The sequence below is a fragment of the Scyliorhinus torazame genome, chromosome 3, assembly GCF_047496885.1.
Source record: "Scyliorhinus torazame isolate Kashiwa2021f chromosome 3, sScyTor2.1, whole genome shotgun sequence".
NCBI classification, from domain to species: domain Eukaryota; kingdom Metazoa; phylum Chordata; class Chondrichthyes; order Carcharhiniformes; family Scyliorhinidae; genus Scyliorhinus; species Scyliorhinus torazame.
In genome coordinates, this window is record NC_092709.1 from 206,876,125 (window position 1) to 206,899,341 (window position 23,217).

Below are 23,217 nucleotides of genomic sequence, written 5' to 3' on the forward strand. Positions count from 1 at the left end.
CTTCACTGCAAAGAATAGATCAAATAAAGCAGACGGGCTGAGAGCCACATCATACATAGTAGAAAGGGCAGCATGGTGGCCCAGTGGTTATCACTGTTGTTTCACAGGGCCAGAGACCTGGGTTCGATTCCTGGCTTGGGTCACTATTTGTGCAGAGTCTGCACACTCTCCCTGTGTCTGTGTGGGTTTCCTCCAAGTGCTCCGGTTTCCTCCCACAAGAATCAAAAGACGTGCTTGTTAGGTGAATTGGACATTCTGAATTCTCCCTCAGTGTACCCGAACAGGTGTCGGAGTGTGTCAACTCGGGGATTTTCACAGTAACTTCATTGCAGTGTTACTTGTGGCACTAAAGGATTATTATTATTAGTATGATATCCTAACTATTACAGAAACATGGCTTGTTGAGGGACAGAAATCACAATGTTCCTGGTTACAGAATCTTCAGACTAGATGGGAGTTAAAAGTGGGAAGGGGTGGCAACTTTGGTTCGAGAAGCAATTACAACTATGAGGAGTGATGCGATTGTGCAAGGATCGTCAATTGAGGCCATATGGATTGAATGTAGGTGCAGTCATGTTACTGGGAGTGTACTATAGACCCCAGACAGTCAGTGGGGGATAGAAGAGTAAATATGTAGGCAAGTCTCTGAGCAGTGCAAAAACAATAGGGCAGTAATCGTGGGGGATTTTACCTAACTCAGTATTAACTAGGATAGTTTTAGTGTGAAAGGAATGGAGGGAACGGAATTCTTAATCTGCATTTAGGAGAACTGTTTTGACCAACATATAGCAAACATAACATGAGATGCGGTTCTGGCCTTAATTTTAGGTAATGAAGCTGGACAGGTGGAAGGTATTGGGGTACTTGGGACAGTTGGGGAGTGTGATCATAATTCAGTTAGTTTAACATTATGGAAAGGGTAATGCTCTTTCAGAGGGCTAGTGTCGACCAGTTGGGCCGAATGGGGGGGGGGTCCTCCTTCTGCACTGTAGGGATTCACTGATTCAGTGAATAATAGAACAGTTCTGTATTGAGGTATGGTCAATTTTACTAAGCTGAGAAGTAATTTGGCAAAAAGCTTCTTGAAGGTGAATCAGTATCAGAGCAGTAAGGTATTAAAAGGGGAGATTCAAAGTAAACATGGTCCCACAAAGAAAAAGGGTGGAACAGCCAAACAGAAGAGTTTTCTGGATGCCAAGGAGCTTACGGGGTAACATAAGGTAGAAAAGGAAAGCTTACTTCAGACACCAAGATTGAAATACTCCAAAAGACCAAGAGGAGTACAAAAAGTGGAGGGGTGCAATCGAAAAGGAAATTAAGAAAGCAAGGCTAACAAGGGAAATTAGAGTTAGTATTTGATCCAAGGAATAAGCTTACAAATTTGCCAAGGAAAACAACAGGACTGAGGATTGGGAGCAGTTTAGAATTCAGCAAAGAAGGACAAAGGGATTGATTAAGATGGGGAAAATAAGAGTACGAGAATAAGCTTGCAGGGAACATAAAAACTGGCTGTAAAAGTTACCTCAGGTACATGAAGAGAAAAAGATTGGTGAAGACAAATATAGGTCCCTTACAATCAGAACTAGGAGAGTGTATAATAGGGGACAAAGAAATGGCTGAGCAACTAAACACATACTTTGGTTCTGTCTTCACAAATGAGGGGACAAATCAGATACCAGAAATGTTGGGGAATGCAGGGTTGCGTGAGAGGGAGGAACTGAAGGAGATCAATATTAGTAGAGAAAAGGCATTGGGGTAATTCATGGGATCGAAGGCTGATAAATCCCAGAGCCTGATAATCTAGATCCCAGAATACTTAAGGAAGTGGCTCTAGAAATAGAGAATTCATTGGTGGTCATCTTCCAGGATTCTTTGGACTCTGGAACAGTTCCTGCAGATTGAAGGGTAGCTAATGTAACTCCCACTATTTAAAAAGGGAGGTAGAGATAAAACAGGAATTATAGACCAGTAAGCCTGACATCGGTAGTGGGGAAAATTCTAGAATCCATTATCAAAGATTTTATAGCAGAGCATTCAGAAAACAGTGGCAGGATCGGACAGAGTCAGCATAGATTTATAATCATGCTTGATAATTCTATTGGAACTCTACAAGGATGTAACTAGTAGAGTTGACGAGGGGAGAGCCAGTGGATGTGGTATAATTTGGACTTTAAGAAGGCTTTTGACAAAGTCTCGCATAAAAGATTAGCATGCAAAATTAAAGGGCATGGGATTAGGGGAAGTGTATTGAGATGGATCGAAAACTGGTTGGCAGACAAGAAACAAATTGGCAGGCAGTGACCAGTGGGATACCACAGGGATTGGTCTGAGACCCCCAGCTATTCACAATATATATTAATGATTTAGTTGAGGGAACAAAATGTAATCTCTCCGAATTTGCAGATGACACCAAGTTGGGTGAGAGGGTGAACTGTGAGGAGGATGCAAAGATCCTTCAGTATGATTTGGACAAGTTGAGTGAGTGGGCAAATAAATGGCAGACAAAGTATGATCTGGAGAAATGTGAGGTTATCCACTTTGATTGCAGAAATGAGAAGGCAGATATTATCTGAAGGCCATAATTAGGAGAGTGGATTGTGCAATGAGACCTAGGTGTCCTCGAACACCAGTCACTGAAGGTCAACATGCAGGTGCAGCAGGGGGTTAAGAAAGCACATGGTTTGCTGGCCTTCATTGCGCGAGGACTCGAGTACGGGAGCAGGGATGTCTTGTTGCAATTATACAAGGCCTTGGTGAATCCACACCTGGAATATTGTGTGCAATTTTGGTGGTCTTATCTGAGGAAGGATGCTCTTGCTCTAGAGGGAGTGCAGCGAAGGTTTGCCAGACTGATTCTTGGGATGGCGGGACTGACGTATGAGGAGAGATTGAGTTGGTTAGGATTGCATTCGCTGGAGCTCAGAAGAATGAGGGGGAATCTCATAGAAACCTATAAAATTGTAACCGGACTAGACAGGGTAGATGCAGGACAGATGTTCCAAATGGTGGGTGTGTCCAGAACCAGGGATCACAGTTTGAGGATACAGGGTAGACCATTTAGGACAGAGATTAGGAGAAATTTCTTCATCCAGAGAGTGGTGAGCCTGTGGAATTCATTACCAAAGGAAATAGATGAGGCCAACAAATTGTATGTTTTCAAGAAGCAGTTAAATAGAGCACTTAGGGCTAAGGGGATCAAAGGCTATGGGGATAAAGCTATTGTGTTGGATGATCAGCCATTATCATAATAAATGAGTTCTTCAGGGTAGTGTCCTAGGCCCAACCATCCTCAGCTGCTTCGTCAATGACCTCCCTTCCATCATAAGGTCAGAAGTGGGATTATTTATGGATGACTGCACAATGTTCAGCACAATTCGCGACCCCTCGGATAATGGAGCTGTCCGTGTCCAACTGCAACAAGATCTGGCTTGGGCTGACAAGTGGCAAGTTACATCCACGCCACACAAGTGCCAGGCAAAGACCATCTCCTACAAGAGAGGATCTAACCATTACCCCATGACATTCAATGGCATTATCATAGCTGAACCTCCCACAATCAATATTGCCATTGATCAGAAACTGAACTGGACTAGCCATATTAATACTGTGGCTACCCAGGTTAGGTCAAAGGCTGGGAATCCTACAGCGAATAACTCACCTCCTGACCCATCAAAGCCTGTCCACCATCTAAAAGGAGTGTAATGGAATACACTACACTTGCTTGGATGAGTGCAGCTCCAACAACACTCCAGAAGCTTGACACCATCCAGGACAAAGCAGTCCGCTTGATTGCTCCCCATTCCACAAACATTCAAACCCTCCACCACCGACGAACAGTGGCAGCCGTGTGTACCATCTGCAGGATGCACTGGAGTAACTCACCAAGGTACCTTAGACAACACCTTCCAAATTCACAACCACTACCATCTAGAAGGACAAGAGCAGCAGATACCTGGGAACCACCACCTGGAGGTTCCCCTCCAAGTCACCACCCTAATTTGGAGATATACTGCTGTTCCTTCACTGTCGCTGGGGCAAAATCCTGGCATTCCCTCCCAAACAGCACAGTGGGTGTACCTACACCTCAAGGACTGCTGCTAGTTCAAGAAGGCAAGACCACCACCTTCTGAAAGGCAACGAGGGATGGGCAAAAAGTGCTGGCCTAATCAGCGATGCCCACATCCCATGAATGAATTTAAGAAAAGAATGGCGGAGCAGGCTTGAAGTGCCAAATGGCCTCCTCCTGGTCCTATTTTCTATGTAAATGTACAATGTATGAGCAGTTTTCTGCGCTGTTGATTTTGAGATTGTGTGTTATCTACAAAAAATCGTCAATAAAATATTTATTTGAAAGAATCCATTCATTGAGTCATAGCAACAGAAAACCTAATCTCATTGGAAAAAGTGCCTGAATATGCACCTGAATTTAACCTGCGGGACTACAGACCAAATACTGGAAAGTGGGATTAGGCTGTGTGGCTCGTTATTCCAACCGGTGCAGACACGATGAACCGTGGTCTCCTCTTCCATAAACCTATGATTCTAACCTTCAGTGTGGTTTTCTAAACATGTCTAAATTGTAGAGCTTCAGGTTTTCCAACTTCAGAATACTAAAAGTTTTCAGACAGTTTGAAAAAGTCACATTTTTACACTGAGTTACTCCTGCAATACTTAACTGAAAGTTGTTGTTTCTTTGTAGCCATGGATTCCTCCTTTCCTTTTTTGGGGTCCTCACATATAGCATTTGGCATAAAGTTGCCCTTCTTCTTTACTGAACATAAGGGTTTTTACATTAATCAGTCAGTACCTTTTTGGCTTTATGAAAATTCCATTTTTAGTTTAAATGCAATTAAACTCACTTAATAATGGTTTAGATCTTAAACTATTCTGTGAGGTTCAAATCTGTTGTACTTTCCCTGTGATTCCAACCTCTGTCCCACCAATCTGTACTACTGATTGTATTGGCATTCACTATTGTAAATTGAGTCCTGAAACTATGCTGATATACGATTGAAATCCTATTCTGAAAACATTTCACCGCATCCTTTTTAAAACTAATTCATGGGATGAAGTAGTCGCTGGCTAGGCCAGTGTTTATTGTCCATCCCTAATTGCTCTTGGAGGGACGGCACGGTGGCACAGTGATTAGCACTGCTGCCTCACAGCACCAGGGACCTAGGTTTGATTCCCACCTCGGGCGACTGGGTTGAGTTTGCTCATTCTCCCCGTGTCTACATGGATTTTCTCCAGGTGCTCCAGTTTCCTCCCACAGTCCAAAGATGTGCAGGTTAGGTGGATTGGCCATGCTGAATTGCTCCTAAGGGTGGGGTTGCAGGAATAGAGTGGGGGATTGGGCGTATGTAGTGTTGTCTTTCAAAGGGTCGGTGGGGACTCGATGGGCTGAAAGGCTACCTCCTGCACTGTAGGGATTCTATGAACTAAGTGGCTTGCTGGGCCTTTTCAGAGTCAACCACATTGCTGTGGGTCTGGAGTCAACATATAGGCCGGACGAGGTAAGGATGACAGATTTCCTTCCCTAAAGGGTATTAGTGAACCTGATTTTTTTTATGGCAATCAGTTTCATGGTCATCATCAGACTTTTAATTCTGATTCCCAGGACCCTTGGAGTCCACGTTATTGTACTCATTAGTATGAACTGTATTTGTACAGTTGTATACTTATTTCCTTAAAATTGCTATTGCAATATTATGGCAAAACATTTCTAAATTGATCTTTGCATACAACTTGATTAGAAGTACAATTGTCCACTTAATTATGTCCGGTATATTTTAATAAAAAATTCTCTGTAGCCCATGAAGCATCAGTGCGTCAACTGCTGTGTCTTGCTTTCCTCTTCTGCAAAGATGATAATGTGTTTCTTCTTTAAAATAAACAGATAATTCTAAACTTTCTGTTTTTCTTCTATTAAATCTTTTGCCCTAAAGTTAGTTATGACTTTGGAAGAAATAATTTAAACTAATGGATGGATCTGAATAACTGGGCTGTAGTTAACTGAGGATTAAGATGATACGGTTTAAAATGTAAACTCATGATTTCAGAGGGCTGAGGGCATTCCTTTGATTAAATGACAACGGTGAATAATTTACATCAATAGACAAAATGGTCATGCAGGTTTGCAATGAAATTATGTATATTAGAAAAGAGACAGCATGGTCCTCTACTAAGTTACCAACGATATTGCTCAGTGTGTTTACATTATTTTTAATGATTATTATTAGAATGATTATTGTGGGCCAAAACAGCTCATAAGAGAAAAGCATGACAGCTTTTTCCTCTTTGAATTGGGTGGTACATTGGGAACATTGCAATCATCCTTCGAACTAAGCAATAACAGCTTTCATTTCTGCAGCATTGTTAAATATCCCAAGGTGCTTCACTGAGCATTACCAAATAGAATTTGACACCGAGCTATATAAGGACAGTTGACTTAACGCTTACTCAAAGCTAGGTTTAAAGAACCGCCTTAAAAGAGGAGAGAGAGGCAGAGGGATTTAGGGAGGGAATTCCAGACTTTACGGTTTAGGCAGTTGAAAAAACAGACAGAAGTGGTGAAGCAATTAAATTAGGGAATATACAAGAGGCCAAAATTGGAGGAATGTAGAGTTCCCAAGAGAGTTGTAGGGCTGGAAGAGGTTACCGGGATAGAGGGAGAGGTGAGGACATGGATGAATTAGAAATCAAAAGATGAACATTTTAAGATTGAAATGTTACCAGACCAGGAACTAATTTGTGTCAACAAACACAGGAGTGATGCGTGAATAGTGATGAGTTTTCGCTTGGTTCCTACTACATTGTGATACAGTCTGCATTACTGGTCCAACATGCTAAGTGGTTGTTAGATATATATATATATATATATATATATATGGAGCACATCATCCTGAGCTAGGATGAGCCTGGTACAATTTAAAAGTGGTACAGAGGGCTCATATGAGACAGGCTCGGATGAGTGGGCTCTTCCAGAGGTAGAGGATAAGAGCGAGAGATGCGGAGGGGTGCCGGCAAATGTCATTATGTTTTGGCCACATCCGAGATTAGTGGAGGGGTTAGACCCTGATTTTTGAGGCATTGTCGGAGATCTTGGGAGTGAGAATATTGCCGTACCCACTGGTGGCGATGTATGGAGTGTCCGAGCTGCCGGAGCTACTGAACGGGAGGGGCACTGATGTTGTGGCCTCTATCACTCTGATTGCACACTGGCGAATTTTATTGGGGTGGGGGACGGTGGAGCCACCAAGGTTGTCTGTGTGGTTGGGGGATGTGACGGAGTTTCTTAAGTTGGAAAATATTAAGTTAGCTCTTAGAAGATGAGATGAGAGGTTCTTCATAAGATGGAGGGTGTTATTGTATTCAAGGATTTGTTTTTCACCAGTAGGTTGTGTGTGTGGCGGGTTGCAGAAGAGGGGGGTGTTTGGAAGTGAGTACGGGGCGTCAAGGGGAGAAAAAAGGGGGGGGGAAATGACAAATTGTTTGGATTGTATTATGTTTTTGAAAGATCATTTGATTTGTGGTTAGGAATAAAAAGATTTTTTTAAAAAGATATAAAGGTAAATTCGCCATTGTCCCAGATGACCATAGGTTGCTTTCCCCTTTGAGAGGAAGAGCTGACTGGTGGTGATTTAACCTGAGGATCACCATACCTCAGGCGAGGGGCAAGGTTGATAAGGCGGGGCCTTCATGAATAACCTCAGCTGATACGGGAATTGAATCCGCGCTGCTGGCCTTGCTCTGTATCACGAACCAGCTGTCTAGCCAAGTGAGTTAAACGGCATGGAACATCTTGACTAATCTTTGAGACAGGGGAAGTGGGGAAAAGAAGGGGCAGGTAGGGGGATAAGCAAAGTCTTTTTGGTGTTGAAATACCACCAAGATAATATACGTGATTTGTAGTGAGCCAACTATCCGTGGCAGGTTTCAGAATCTGCTAATTCAACCGGAGAGGTCTGCAAAAAATCCAGGACACTGATTGACCAACCAGCTGACAATATTGGCTGTTTGTGGTTGGTCTTGAAACTGGTGCTTGGAATTCTTCCCACACAGCTCTAGGTAATGCTGCAAACCAGTGCCCTATAACAGGTAGAACGATTCTGGCTGGACAAACGGCAGTGAGATATTAGTGTAAGTGCTATGCGTATGCATGGTCTTGGTTGATTAATTTCATATACCCCTATTCTTCTTGGGAGTTTCTAAATTTGACAAACCACCCATTATTTCTCTGAGCATAGTTGGTTGTATTCTTACAGACAAATGGTACGCACTTGACAACAACCAAACAGAACCTGTGGATTACTCAGTAGATTGGTTTTTTTGACTCTTAAACTTCAGCAACTGAATATTGCTACTGGACTCTTTTTAAAAAAAAATGTGTTAAAGGTTGTATGCCTTCATATATATATATATATATATATTTTTTTTTTAAAATATATATAATATATAAACTACACAATTGAACTGCTCAGTAGCACAGAGTATGTGAAGTATATAAATATGTAACCTTTTTTCTTTGCAGAACTATGTAGACTATATTTCCAGATTATATGAAAGGGAAATTAAGGAATTCTTTGAGGTTGCAAAGATCAAGATGACTGGCACATCAAAAGAAGGAAAGAAGTTTGGTAAGTCTATCCTTTTATTAGCAGGGGGACATCCCCACTCATTAAGGTCCTTTACAAACAGTGCCTCGGTCATTAGAAATGCTGAGATTTGCAGAAGGGGCTAGTTTGTCTGGGTGAAGCTGGTATCATCCTGATATAATTAGTATTTTCTTCCTTTAGAAGTTGCAAAATGTGATTTCATTATTTACTCATATTTGGGGAAAGTTGCTTAATTTCTTGGTTTGCCGTTACCGTATTTGCAATAGATTGGCTGAGAAGTGGCAGCTTGTAATCAAAACTGAACATGGAAATTAATTCAGCTGGATGGTCAAATAATGAGCCATGTTGTGAAGTTTACCAAATGCAGATAGAGTCTAACAATTAAATTTAGAATGTTTTTTCATCTTTGTAATCAATAAATTGATCGTGACGTTGTCATAAGAAATGTTTTAAATATTTTACATGACGAGATGTTGCATGAAAGTCAGTCCATCTTTTGCTTATTTGCTAATCTAATGGAAATGATATAGTGGCATATTTTATATCAAAGAGGGATAGAAGTAACTAATGAACAGTTGAACAAATGTATAACTTGAACATTTGACACATTAGAATTTCATGGCAAATGAGTTAATGCATCTTTGAATGTTCTTTATAATCATTTCCAATTTTTAAAACTCCCATTTGTGGAATAGCTTAATTTGTTTGACAGCAATTATAATATTTTCTTGATTATGTATTCTTTGTAGATTATGAATCACCATGTAATTGTACTCTGGCATGCTTAAATATTTTTGTTGCATTATTGGCATAATTATATTTTTGTCTTTTCACTGAATTCAAGCAATAAGATATGGGGATGGTTCCTATCCTTTGTCATGCTTAAAGTAGCTTCCTGAATCAACTTCTCCATCAGACTTTTTTGAAATGAAATTATAGAAGATTTTCCACTTCAGTTGGCTAAATTCAGCCATTTGGCATATTGAATTTGCTGGAAACTCTGTTCACATGGTATTTTAATGCTCTTTAGATGGTTCTAAATAATAGAATACTTTTTGGCAGAACAAGATATATTGTTCTTATTTGCAGAAGGGCTGGAACCGATCGGTTTTCTAACTTATGTTGTTGAGTGAAATTGATATTTGTGTAATTGTAATTAAATGGTTTAAAGAGTGTTGCAGTCATTTGGATTTTGAGTAGAAGGACTTTACAAGTTAATTGGCTGTTAATCAGAAGTAACAATTTATATGTTTAAGATCCATATAGGAAAAGGAGTTTATAAAAAAAAGTGCAATTGAGTGGCAAGATATTTTGGCAGAAAAGATGAGAAGGGAGTGGTTATGACTGGGGAGACACGAATCTATATAAATTTGTTCTAAAAATCTTAACTCCCAACACACTTTCCCACACACTTGAATTGAGATGGCAACTGGGAATGCTAAAACATTGGTGTGTGTGACATGCAAGATAGGACCTAGCCTGGATTTTCCAACTACCTAGGAAGAATACACTTGCATGGAGTGCATAATAATTGAGTTACTCAAAAAACAGTAGCTGCACCTATAGTAACTACATCACACATAAGGAAAAAAATAGCTGAAAACAAAGAGCAAATAATTGGATGGACCATCAGGAAAGATTCAAGTAATTGCAGAAAGCGAGATGGAGATGATCCAATATGTACATGCAAGAAACAAAACATGTAAGTTCAAAGTTAGTATAAAGACTATTAAACATCTTAGGACTTACTGGAACTTGACTGAAGAAAGAATTACTGGAACTTGACTGGAAGAAAGATGAATGTGTTTCAGGAAAGTTAAAGAAGAGGTGGAGTAGAACTGTTCCTCAGGAAAGGTTTACATTCTGCTAGAAGAGAGAAACTGGCAATCGGCAACAGGATAGTCGGCAAGGAGTAGTGGTGTGTGAGGAGGTATTAGAGTGGAATAAGTTATTGGAGTGGAATAAGTTACCAATGGAAAGATGTCGGTGAAAGCTGTTGGTCATGAAGTTGCACAGGTATGTGTAATTTTTTTAATGACTTGGAGAGCAAGGTTTTGACTAAGAAATGAAATGAAAATCGCTTATTGTCACAAGTAGGCTTCAAATGAAGTTACTGTGAAAAGCCCCCTAGTCGCCACATTCCGGCGCCTGTTCAGGGAGGCTGGTACGGGAATTGAACCCGCGCTGCTTGCTATAGAGTTCGATATAATGGATGTAGATGCGAAACAATGTGAATAATCAAACGGGACCTGGATATATTAAGTAAATGGGCAGAGACATAGTGAATGGAATGTAAAGTCATGAACCATACATTGATTTTTACGGCACAGAAAGGGACTAGTTTGTCTTTCTGTTTATTCTGTATAAAGCTAATCCTTCTGTCCGACTTGCTGCCCATAGCAATGTGCCTTCTTCTGCTTTGAATGATCATCTGTTCATCCCTTAACCTGTAACAAAGCATTCCATGCTCTAAGAACAACATAAAAATTCTCTTAGCCTCTCTCATCATTCTTTTTTTAATAACTTTATGTTGAAAACCCCACCTCCACGCATCATAGACTCCCTGGATAAATATTCTGTCCCAATTCATTTTGTCAAAACCCTGCATAATTGTAAAAACCTCCATAAAATCTTGTCTCTCCGTGTCTCCAGTCTACTTTCATAATTAGTTTCTTATTCCTGGAATGATCCTGGTGAATCAACACTCTAGAATTTCCTATGAAACCAGCTGGAACAAGTGAGGCTGCATAGTGCATATTATATGGCAATCTGCCTGAAGTACCAGCAGGAAGGAAGTTTGAGGGTTTTGATCGATAGGTTATGAAACTGTCATATCAATATTAACGATTGATAAAAACTCTCAAGTGTTGAGTTGCAAGTCTTAGGAGGTGATGTTAATGTACCTGACTTTGTATGATGCTACTTATGGACTGCTGTGTTAATTTTTGCCTCCATTACAGGATTGAAATAGATTTGTTGGTAAAATCCAAGGGAGAGTCATGGGGCTGGTTACTGAACTATGAGGACTGAAGGAAAAAATATTTGCTGGGACTTTGCTATATGGCACTGGGGAAAATTGGTGGGGCCATTTGCGATTTTCAGGATTGGGGAAAAAAGTTCTTTTGTCAGACCAAAGGTCTAGAAGATAGGTAGGGCTTTCAAAGGAAATCATAGAATCACAGAATTTACAGTGCAGAAGAAGGCCACTCGGCCCAACGGGTCCGCACCAGCCCCCGGAAAGAGCACCCCACCCAAGCCCACACCTCCACCCCATCCCAGCAACCCCACCCAACCCAACCCTTTTTTTTGGACACTAAGGGCAATTTATCACGGCCAGTCCACCTAACCACATCTTTGGACTGTGGGAGGAAACGGGAGCACCCGGAAGAAACCCACGCAGACACAGGGAGAATGTGCAGACTCCGCACAGACAGTGACCCAAGCCGGGAATCGAATATGGGATCCTGGAGCTGTGAAGCAACTGTACTAACCATTGTGCTACCGTGCTGCCCCTAATCTAGGCAACTTTTATTTTAACTATTTAAGTGAGGAATTATAGAAATATGAATAGTGTACCAATTGGAATGATGGAATAGGTGACCACAATGGAATTTTTAAAAAATAGATAATTTCCTCTAGGGACAAGGGATGCAGTGTATTTTATTATGGCCACAAGCAGCTCATTAGACTACCTTTCCAAACTCACTCAATTCACTCCAAAACACATCATCATTTTAAAAAACCTCCGTTAAATCTCTTCCTTATCTCTCTTGGTGTTAGTGTTCTGGGTCATCTCTGATATCTGTAATTATAGCATAAGTAACATGTGCCATTCCTGATATAGTCCAGATAATGCCTGCTAAAGGGAACCAGGAGAAAAAAAATTATATAATAGCAATCTTGGCTGATATACATAATAACATCACCATAGTTGTGCCTTGCATGCATGTGCTTGTCTGTCTGCTTAGTACCTAACAAATGTCATTCATCTACACGGTTTGTGCTATAGGCCTGTAATCTAACATATTTGTGTTTCGATGCTGCAACCTAATCTCTCACAGCTACACTTCCTCGAAAAGAGACTGCTGTCAAACAAGATCTAGAGAGTGAGTATTGTCTCCTGTCTCAAGCTCTACCTAATATTAAAGTCTTCCAACAAAATAAAAATGGAGACATTATTTTTGATTTTCTGCAATATGTTGGATAAGGGCTTACTGACCTGAATGTTTAATTAAATTATTTCAAACCGGTTAGTGAAAATTGCTGACTTATTAAAATTAGGGATGGAAGTTCCCTTCTGAGAAGATACATTAAATGGTGTGATTTTCTTATTTGCATAGATCAAGATGTTAGCATTGAAGTATAAGTGATGCCTACTTTAAATTAAACTGCCCTCTTCACCCCTGAGTTGGTTTAATAGTAAATTAACTCCTGAGGTTCATCTGCTGTCAAGTGTACAAAATCAAAATGGCGGGGAAAGGAGGGGAAGTGTTCATGGTCTGAAATTGTTGAACTCAATATTGAATCCAGAAGGCTGTAAAGGGTCTAATCGGGAGATGGAATGCTGTTCCTCAAGCTTATATAGAGATTTACTGGGACTGAGACTGAAATGCGAGCATGAGAGCTAGGTGATGAATTAAAATGGCAGATAACCGAAATGCAGGGTCATGCTTGCAGACTGAGCAGAAATGTTCCCAGAAGCAGTCACCAAGTTTGCATTTGATCTCCCAGTGTAGAGGAGACCACATTGTGAGCAGTGAATACAGTATCCTAAATTTAAAGAAATACAAATAAATTACTGCTTCATCCAGACATCGTTTGTGGCCCTGGATGATGAGGCGAGAGGAGGTAGAAAGGCAGATAGATACTGTTAATGTTGTGCTAAAAGTAAATTAACATATTTCTGCAATATAATTTTTCTCAAATTGCATGGAAGTGTATGAACTATGATACTCAAATTACTGACAGTAAAATGTATTCAGTTATTGAAAGGGTAAAATAATGCTTTGTTTAAAAATAATGGCCAGGACTTTATGGGCTTACTGTGGCCCTGATCAAATTTTTAAGTTCCTTAGATAATTAAATGCCTGCAGTAAGAACATCCAACCCTTTAAGAGACCTCTCAAGAGTTGCTATTCAATAGAATGGTTAGTTGAAACAATGGGAGTGGTGTCTACTGCTGGTACTGCATCCGACCTCGACCAGTGAAGATGGAGGAGCTGGAGTGGGCAGGGCAGTGGGCCTGGGTGGAATACTCTTCCTCCTGCACTGCAGCGATTTTATGATTCTAAGTGGTGCAAGATGCAGTGGGAAAGAATAAAGTTACACTGCTACAAACATGGGTTTTATTTCGAAGGTTGTTATTTACGTTTCTTCACACTCTTCCTTTGGAAGAGTGTTGAGTAATGGAAAGATTTTCAGTCTGATTAACACTCTGACATAACCATCTTTGTACCAACGCCGGCATCTCCACATCATCTTTGTACCAACCAATATCCTTCAGACACAAGGGTCTGGATTCCCCATTATTGGGACTATGTCCCCACACCGGCATCAAAATGGTAGAGTTTTACCCCAGGAAAACTGGCATCAAAGGGACACAAATTCCTAGCCCTGTAGGGGGTGAGCAGAGACCTGGAGAAGATCTCACAGCTTTTGCTGCAGGTACTGGCCACCGCATTTTCACGTCGGAGGCCGCGCATATGCACGGCAGCGGCCGTGCCGTGCTCAACGGCGGACTTGGACCGCAGAGCTGGACCCAAAAAAGAAACCCTCCCGATCAGCCGCGCGCCCGTCCCTCAACTCCCGCACAAGCATTTACCGGCTGCCTGTAAGGCCCCCCCCCCCGCCCTCCGATCGGCCTGCCCCTGACCAGGGTGCCCACGGACTGAGTCCACAGCTGCTACACGTGTATCCCGACCAGCTGGAGCACATTAGTTCCATGCCGTCGGGACCTCAGCTGGTCGGGGGCAGACGTTGGTGGAGCGGGCCTCTGACAATGACCCCAGGTAGGTCCCAGGAGTCATGGCGTACTCCCCGAGCACACCGGTTTTCAGGGCCCGCAGAATCAGGGAACCGGCAGCGGTCCCGATTTCTTGCGGGAACGTGGATTCTGCCGGCCGCGGTTTCACCGTCGGGGTGCGGAGAATCCAGCTCAAGGATTTTATGGACTCTCACATCCCATGTGATATGGAAGTGAGCCCACACCGACTGGATATGTGTGTCACACTGGATGCCAATCTAAAATTCAGTACCAGCTCTGTACTCAACGGGGTTGCCTGGAAGGGGGGTGCAATCCGTGCAGCTGTGGCCCAATAGCTTTTCTCCTTCTGTAGGTTAGCTACATTCCTGGGCAGAGGCAGTGGTCCTTCTCCTTGCATTTATTATGTGCGATACATTAGTTGGTTAATTTTGTGGTGACGTTCAATGTCCAAAATAGGAAAGAATTGTTTTTCCCAACACTAAATATATCACATTAATGATAGAAAAAAGACCAATAATACTTTCAATCTTTCTAACCCTAACCCAAAATAAAGTAGTATTGGCTATGGTACAGTTCAGATGTTGAGTAGCTCACTGACAAATTTTGAATTTTAAGTTTTGTGCAGGCAATATTTGAATCTCTTTTGGGTTTGCAATTAGAGTCATAGAGTTTTATGGCACAGAAAGAGGCCCTTCAGTCCATCCTGTCTATGCCAACCATCGAGTATCTATCTATTCTAATCCCATTTTCCAGCATTTGGCCTGTATGTAGCCTTGTATGCTATGACCTTTCAAGTGTTTGTCTAAATGCTTCTTAAAGTTTGTGAGGAACAAATGTGAACGGTGCCAAGGAGTCCCGGCCAACCTCGCTCACAAGTTCTGGTCTTGCCCCAGACTAGTCGGGTACTGTACAGCCTTCTTTGAGGCGATATCCAAGGTGGTGGGGGTGAGGGTGGAGCCATGCCCAAGAGTGGCAGTCTTCAGGGTATCAGAACAGTCAGATCTCTTCATGGGGGGAGGGCTGATGCCCTTGCCTTTGCCTCCCTAATCGATTGCTGGAGAATCCTGCTTGGCTGGCGGTCAGCAGCATCACCCAAAGCTGCAGACTGGATGTCTGAGCTATCGGAATTTCTCCAGATGGAGAAAATTAATTTTGCCATCTGGAGGATCAGAAGAGGCCTTCCACAAAACGTGGGAGCTATTCACCCAGTTGTTCCAAGACCTGTTTGTAGCCAATCGCTAATAAGCCAGGGAGGGAGGGGAAGCCACGGTAAAACAACAAACACAAACGAAAGGGGGGAATGAGATGGAGGAGGGGAGGGAGCATGGGAGGGGAGGAAATACAGAGGCATGGAGCCCAACCATGCCCAGCGCATAATAAAATACACGGTGTCACGCCAACCCAACAGGAACAGTATAAAGAACTGATGAGGGAAGAGGGCACGCCAGATGACTATAAGGGAGGGGGGGAGGGGGGGTGGTGGTCAGGAAGAAAAAGAGGGAGAGAGGCAGGGGACCCAACTAGAACTAAACGCCGACTGGAGGACATAAAACAAGAAGCTGTAACCGTTGTAAATAACAAAAAACAACAAACGTAAATAATGAAAGATGACCGATGTATATAAATGTTTGTTTTCGATGTATGCTCACACTCACCGTTGTTCTGTCTAATATATAAAATCTTTAATAAAAACATTATGTTTCAGGCAGTGAGTCCCAGATTTCCCACCACCCTCCAGGTGAAAAAGTCTCCCCTCAAATCCCCTCTAAATTTCCTGCCCTTTTCCTTAAATCTATGCCCCTGGTTATTGACCCCTCTACTTAGGGAAAAGTTCCTTCCTATCAATCCTATCTCTGTCCCTCATAATTTTGTGCACATCAATCATATCCCCCCTCAGCCTTCTCTGCACTAAGGATTTAAGAGCAGCATGGATCACAGAATGTCATTGCTGAATTATACACACAATTAAACAATTTTGTTTGATTACTTTATTATTAAACTTTTATTTGAATTCTGAATATATCATGAGTTGGTTCATTATGAAAACCCAGTTTTTCCTGGGAGGTTTGAACACAGCTTTTCTTCTCCTGATTGTCAGAGTTAAATAGTTATAAAATTATTTTTGGGAAATCATGAATTGTTGAGCTATAATACTCCAAATGTTGAACTCCTGAAAAGGAAACATTTCGAGTACAGACTTAAACTGCAGTGACTGAAGCATTGCGTTCACATCTTTGAACTTAATTCAGTCCAAGCTCCTAGGATGAAAGCCTCCTCTTTGCAACCAGTGTCCGTAATTTAAAACATGTACATGAGGTTCCGTCCACTCCATGGAGTCTTTCACAGGTTGGAGCCAGAAGGACACAAACTAGCAATGGCTATAGAATATATAAACTTAGAGCTGCCAATTCTGTGGCTTACCCCCTGCCAAGAGAACCAGGTTCCTCAAGTTTCCGATATTTTTTACCAGAAGTGTCAATCTTGGCTCAGTGGTTGTACTTTGATTCCCGAGTCACAATTTGATGCTTCAAATCCCATTCAAGACTTGAGCCACACAATCTATGCTGATATTCCAGTGCAACACTGAGGGAGTCCTGCATTGTTGGAGATATTGGGCTGGATTCTCCGTTCCTGCGTCTAAGTGCTGACGCCAATGCAGGAACCGTGGAGTTCCACAACGGAAAAATTGGTGCCACACCCGCACCGATTCCGCTACCGGTGAGGGGCCGGCATCGGCAGAACACGCAAAAAACGGTGGGGGAATCGCCGGGTCTACAGCCGCGCATAGACTATACAATCCCCCACACACACACCGATCGCGTCCAAAAAGTTGGCGCCGGTTGGACACCCTGAAATCATAAAAGGTGCTATATAAGTGCAAGATATTTTTTTTTAAATCAAATATAAATACATGGATGTTTCTATTTTGCTTTTGGTATAACAATCAATATTTGATCTGGGTAAAAGTGAAGTATTAGAGTGGACTTCTACATTAGTTCTTCTATACTGATATATACAACGTAATGAAACACTGAAGTCATGATCTAACAAAAAAAACCATAACTGTCTTGCAGTTAATGAGTTGAGGTCAGAAAGACCATATTGTGGTCATAAAAGTATGCACTAATAGCAAACTGTCCCAACTATAATGTCAGTATTGTTTAGGATTCATAAGTCTAATGTATTTCAATCCTGCAGAGACATGCGACAAATCAATTTGCAAATTGTGTTTGCATTTTGATCCGATACCACAATACATTAAAGTTGCATAATGCCATTTAAATAACTATTTCCAAAATTAGCTATAGATAACTTTGAAGCATAATAACAATGCCTTAGAATTTACAAAACATTTTGGTATTTTGCCCATATACCCATGAAGAACTGAGTTAAGACTACCCAAGCATGTAGAACCATGTTAGTGGGAAGTAATAGTTACCCCATTAATCTAGTTTGCATTCTCAAACTAGGAAGAATGAGTACAATGCTAATCCATCATCCCACTCCTCTTTGTCTTTGATATTGTATTTTTCTTTGATTGTGCCTCAGCCTCCATTTGTTTAGCTGTTTCCTACCAGCTTTCAATTCTCCCTCTCTTCATTTGCGGTTCATGTTCGAATGTATTAGTTTGGTTTTATTGTTCTCCTTTTCAAAAATGCTGAGGGCATTTCCTGGGATAGGGTCTTGTATACAGAAGAGACTTGGATAAGATGCAAACAAAAACATAAAATACTGGACAATCTCAACAGGTCTGAGCATCTATGGGGAGAGAAAAGAGCTAACCTTTCGAGTCTGGATGACTCTTTGTCAAAGCTGGATAAGCCATTTTGGTATGGCTCCAAAATGTGGTGTTGGACTTGAGCAGCAACGCTAAACTGTGATGTTTGTCTAGTTTGGATGTAAACTGTAAGCTACATTAGGAAGCAAGTAATTTAAATATTGATTTCATACTTAAGTAAAAGAATGACTCTTTTATAAAAAGAATAGCGTGTGTGTGAATCTTTGGGTGGTTTTAACTGAAATCGCCTTTTGTCACAGGTCAAATGTCCAGGAGATCTTTGCTATGCAATTCTCATTTCACAAAACATTAGATAGATTTATAATGTAATAACTGTTCTCAGGTTACTTACAGCATCTGGAACTCCATCTTTGTCTGGATGACTTTGTCAAAGTCATCCAGACTTGGAACGTTAGCTCCCTTCTCTCTCCGCAGATGCTGTCAGACCTGCTGTGATTGTCCAGTATTTTCTGTTTTTGTTTCCGATTCCAGCATCCGCACTTATTTGCTTTTATCCAATGGAAACTGTGTGACTTGACATTTTCAAGGTGATGTAGAATCATTGAATCATAGAATTTATGGTACAGAAGGAGGCCATTCGGCCCATCGAGTCTGCACCGGCTCTTGGAAAGAGCACCCTACCCAGGCCCACATCTCCACCGTATCCCCATAACCCAGTAACCCCACCCAACGCTAAGGGGAATTTAGCATAGCCAATCCACCTAACCTGCACATCTTTGGACTGTGGGAGGAGACCGGAGCACCCGGAGGAAACCCACGCACACACGTGGAGAACGTGCAGACTCCGCACAGACAGTAACCCAAGCCGGGAATCGAACCTGGGACCCTGGAGCTGTGAAGCAATTGTGCTAACCACTATGCTACCGTGCTGCCCCCACTGTCTCCCACTGACTTAATTTTATTCACAAAGCTGCCAAGTACAATTCTGGGGAATTGCGTTTCCTGTATGTCTACGAAGGCCATCGACACCGATAGTAATAAAAACTTAGGTTGAAACCAAAAGGTTCCTGGACATAACTCCTGATGTTCTGCACAATTTACTCCCAGTTCAAAGTCTGTTCAGCACTAAAAAATTGATTTCTGCACAATTATTTATACTAGTTAAAGGAAGTTACAGCAAGGAGAATTTTAAAAATCCAATTATCTTTCATTTGAATTAAACAACTTTGTGTGATGAGTCGATCAATGTGTGTAATTTGTCTAACTGAATTCAATGTTCAGACAATAGGCAAAAATGATTATTTAAGGCAGATCAAATGACAAAGTAATCAGTGTCTGTCATAAACTAAATCAAAATTATTGCTTCAGGCGAGGCAAAAGAAAGTAGAACCAGAGGATGCAAGTATAAATTAATGCAAGGTGGTAAATTTAGGTACAGGTCCTTTATCCAAAACCCTTGGGGCAGATTGCTCTTCGGTATTCAGATATTTTCAGTTTTGGGGTGTGGTATGGCTAGAGGGTTTAGAGTGCAGTTGCACTCTTCTGGGAGACCACCTTGAATAGTTTTTTCCAACTTCATCTGCCTCATCAATTGGTTTTTGTTTCATAAGTTTGCCTTATATTATATTTTGTTGGCTCGGGTCACAGACTTCCCACACAAAGGTTCATGTTCGCTCACATGAGGGTCCATATTTGGATGTGTTCAGTTTTTGGTTGTACAGTTAAAGGATATTCGACTGTATCAAGAAAATATTCTTAGCTCCGTAAACTATTAAGAATAATCTATCAACCAGGTAAATACATTTAAAAGCATTTGGACGATTTAAAATATAAATAGATGCTGTGTTATACTGTAGAGATAAGTATCAGTAGATTGAATGACATTCTCTCACACCTATTCTCTCAAACCTGACCTATCTTATGACATTAGTTTTGGTTTGGTGACACTTTTAAAACATTTATAAAACTATAAGTAAACCTTACTGAAGGTTTTGACTATTTAGTTTCTTATACTTCAATAGGGAAGTTATTATACTTAAGATTACCCCTAAGAAACGTGCATTCAAGTATGTGGTTCAGCTAGTTTTAGTTAAATGGTAATGAACAACTATTCATAATGAACAGTCATGCACTGCCAGTTATTAAATAGAATTCTCCTTGAAGATTCATTAAAATGTTTTGATTTTTATTGACTATCTTACAAAGCTGTGCACTTTGGAATTGCAGTAATGTGATTGGAAGTTGCTGTCATTGATTTAGATTAATTGAACTGCAGGTCTCCATGGAAGTTCTGGAAAACTTACTGGTTCCACTTCCAGCCTCAACAAACTGTCTGTTCAGGGATCGGGGAATCGTCGATCTCAGTCATCTTCACTGCTGGACATGGGAAACATGTCTGCATCGGACCTTGATGTGGCTGATAGAACTAAGTTTGATAAGGTAAACACCTTAATTAGTTAAGTAATTAAGGGTGCAAATATGTAGCTTTTGGCCAACTGCTTTTTACATTTTGAAATGCTTGCACCAAGGCACAATAGTCAACATGATTTTATTTTTATTATTAGAAAATGAAAATAGCCGAGTTATTAAAATGCTGTTGTTGAGGCTTTTGCATGTGGGGGTTGCTGCAATGTTGATTAAAAGAGTTCCATATTTTTTCTAGCCTTTGCATTTGGTCCTGGTTCAGATTTTCTTCCAACTTCAAAGTGTGATTTTATTAACAACAGAGAAAATAATGATTCTCAAGTTAATATCTGTGTGCATGAGGTTTCGATAAGTGACATAAAATACACAACTTAGATTATTTAAAACAAAATCTATTAAATATAATCCTTGATTTTATCAAAAGCAAAGTACTGTGAATACGGGAAATCTGAAGTGAAGACCGGAAATGGTGGAAATGCTCGGCTGGACAGGTAGCATCTGTGAGGAGAGGGCAGAGTTAACGATCAATGATTTGAAACATTGGGAGGGTATCTTATCCTTAAAATAAACATTTGCGTTGGGCGTTGAGTAGGGGGCTAAAGTCTGTTTCCTGACTCAAACACACCTCTAGCCCACCCATTTCCTGCTTTAACTGAGATAAGAAAGTGAATGTTTGAGCATCCTGTTCCAAGGAGGGAAGGTTGGAACTCTAAATATGATAAGGCTGTGAGCCACATTGTCATTCTACTTTTCAACTGTAACTCTGAGTAGCCAGGTTTCCCAAGCTTCATTGAGGCTACCACCTACCATCTGGATCCAGGAAGCTACATTTCAACCTTCCATGATCAGCCACCCACTTCTTCCACTGACGTTCCCATCACCAAGCTCCCAATTTTTTACCACATGGAACCCAGTCCCCTATCCACATCCTAAGGCCGGGTCCTCCATTTCTCTCCTCTAATACTATTACCAGATCCACCCCCTTCCCCAATTTTCATTTTCAGGCCTGTTTCCAGTTGAGGAAGCCATCAGTGACATCACGCAAAAGTTGCGGAGTTAACTCCATATCATGTGCGAGAATCCCAGTTCCCGGGTTTCCCAAGATTTTCTGACCTAGCTGCTTCCAGAAGATCAGATAATTAAAAATTCACCCCTTTAACTCTGTTTCTATCTCCAGATACTGTCTGACCCGGTGTAGATCATAAGACATAGGAGCAAAATTAGGCCATTCGGCCCACCGAGACTGCTCTGCCATTCAATCATGGCTGATATGTTTCTCATCCCCAATCTCCTGCCTTCTCCCCATAACCCCTGATCCCCTTATTGATCAAAAACCTATCTATCTCTGTCTTAAAGACACTCAGTGATTTGGCCTCCACAGCCTTCTGCAGCAAAGAGTTACACAGATTCACCACCCTCTGGCTGAAGAAATCCCTCCTCATCTCTGTTTTAAAGGATCGTCCCTTTAGTCTGAGATTGTGAGCTCTGCTTCTAGTTTTTCCTACAAGTGGAAACATCCTCTCCACGTCCACTCTATCCAGGCCGCGCAGTATCCTGTAAGTTTCAATAAGATCCCCCCTCATCGTTCTAAACTCCCAACGAGTACAGATCCAGAGTCCTCAATCGTTCCTCATGTGACAAACTCTTCATTCCAGGGATCATTCTTGTGAGCCTCCTCTGGGCCCTTTCCAAGGCCAGCATATCCTTTCTTAGATACGGGACCCAAAACTGCTCACAATACTCCAAATGGGGTCTGACCAGAGCCTTATACAGCCACAGAAATACACCCCTGGTCTTGTATTCTAGCCCTCTCGATATGAATGCTAACACTGCATTTGCCTTCCTAACTGCTGACTGAACCTGCACGTTAACCTTACGAGAATCGTGAACAAGGATGCCCAAGTCCCTTTGTGCTTCTGATTTCCTAAGCATCTTCCCATTTAGAAAATAGTCTAGGCCTCCATTTCTCCTTCCAAAGTGCATAACCTCACACTTTTCCACATTGTATTCCAACTGCCACTTCTTCACCCACTCTCCTAGCCTGTCCAAGTCCCTCTGAAGCCCGTCTGCTTCCTCAATACTACCTGCCCCTCTACAGGTCTTTGTATCACCTGCAAACTTAGCAACCATGCCTTCAGTTCCTTCCTCCAGATCATTAATGTCCCTTTGTGCTTCTGATTTCCTAAGCCTTTTCCCATTTACAAAACAGTCTATGTCTCCATTCTTCCTACCAAAATACATAACCTCATACTTTTTCACATTGTATTCCATCTGCCACTTCACTGATAAGCAAGTAATATTCGCGCCATGCGGTGCCAAGCAACAATTATCTCTTGCAAAAGAGTATCGAAACACCTCTCTTTGACATTCATAGAATCATAGAATTTACAGTGCAGAAAGAGGCCATTCAGCCCATTGAGTCTGCACCGGCTCTTGGAAAGAGCACCCTACTCAAG

The 23,217-nt window shown here is 41.4% G+C and overlaps 1 protein-coding gene across 10 annotated transcripts in view; it reads left to right on the forward strand.

The window, feature by feature from the left end:
* The window catches only part of exoc1 (exocyst complex component 1), a 140,773-nt gene that overhangs the window by 87,847 nt on the left and 29,709 nt on the right, over positions 1–23,217 (forward strand). For 7 of the 10 annotated variants that reach the window (XM_072496797.1, XM_072496800.1, XM_072496798.1 and 4 more), the window contains 3 exons: positions 8,531–8,636; positions 12,677–12,721; positions 20,613–20,776. In XM_072496797.1, coding sequence (XP_072352898.1) covers positions 8,531–8,636; positions 12,677–12,721; positions 20,613–20,776 — 315 coding nt within the window. The remainder of the gene's footprint in view (positions 1–8,530; positions 8,637–12,676; positions 12,722–20,612; positions 20,777–23,217) is intronic. The other 3 variants (XM_072496799.1, XM_072496805.1, XM_072496806.1) reach the window with 1 other exon arrangement.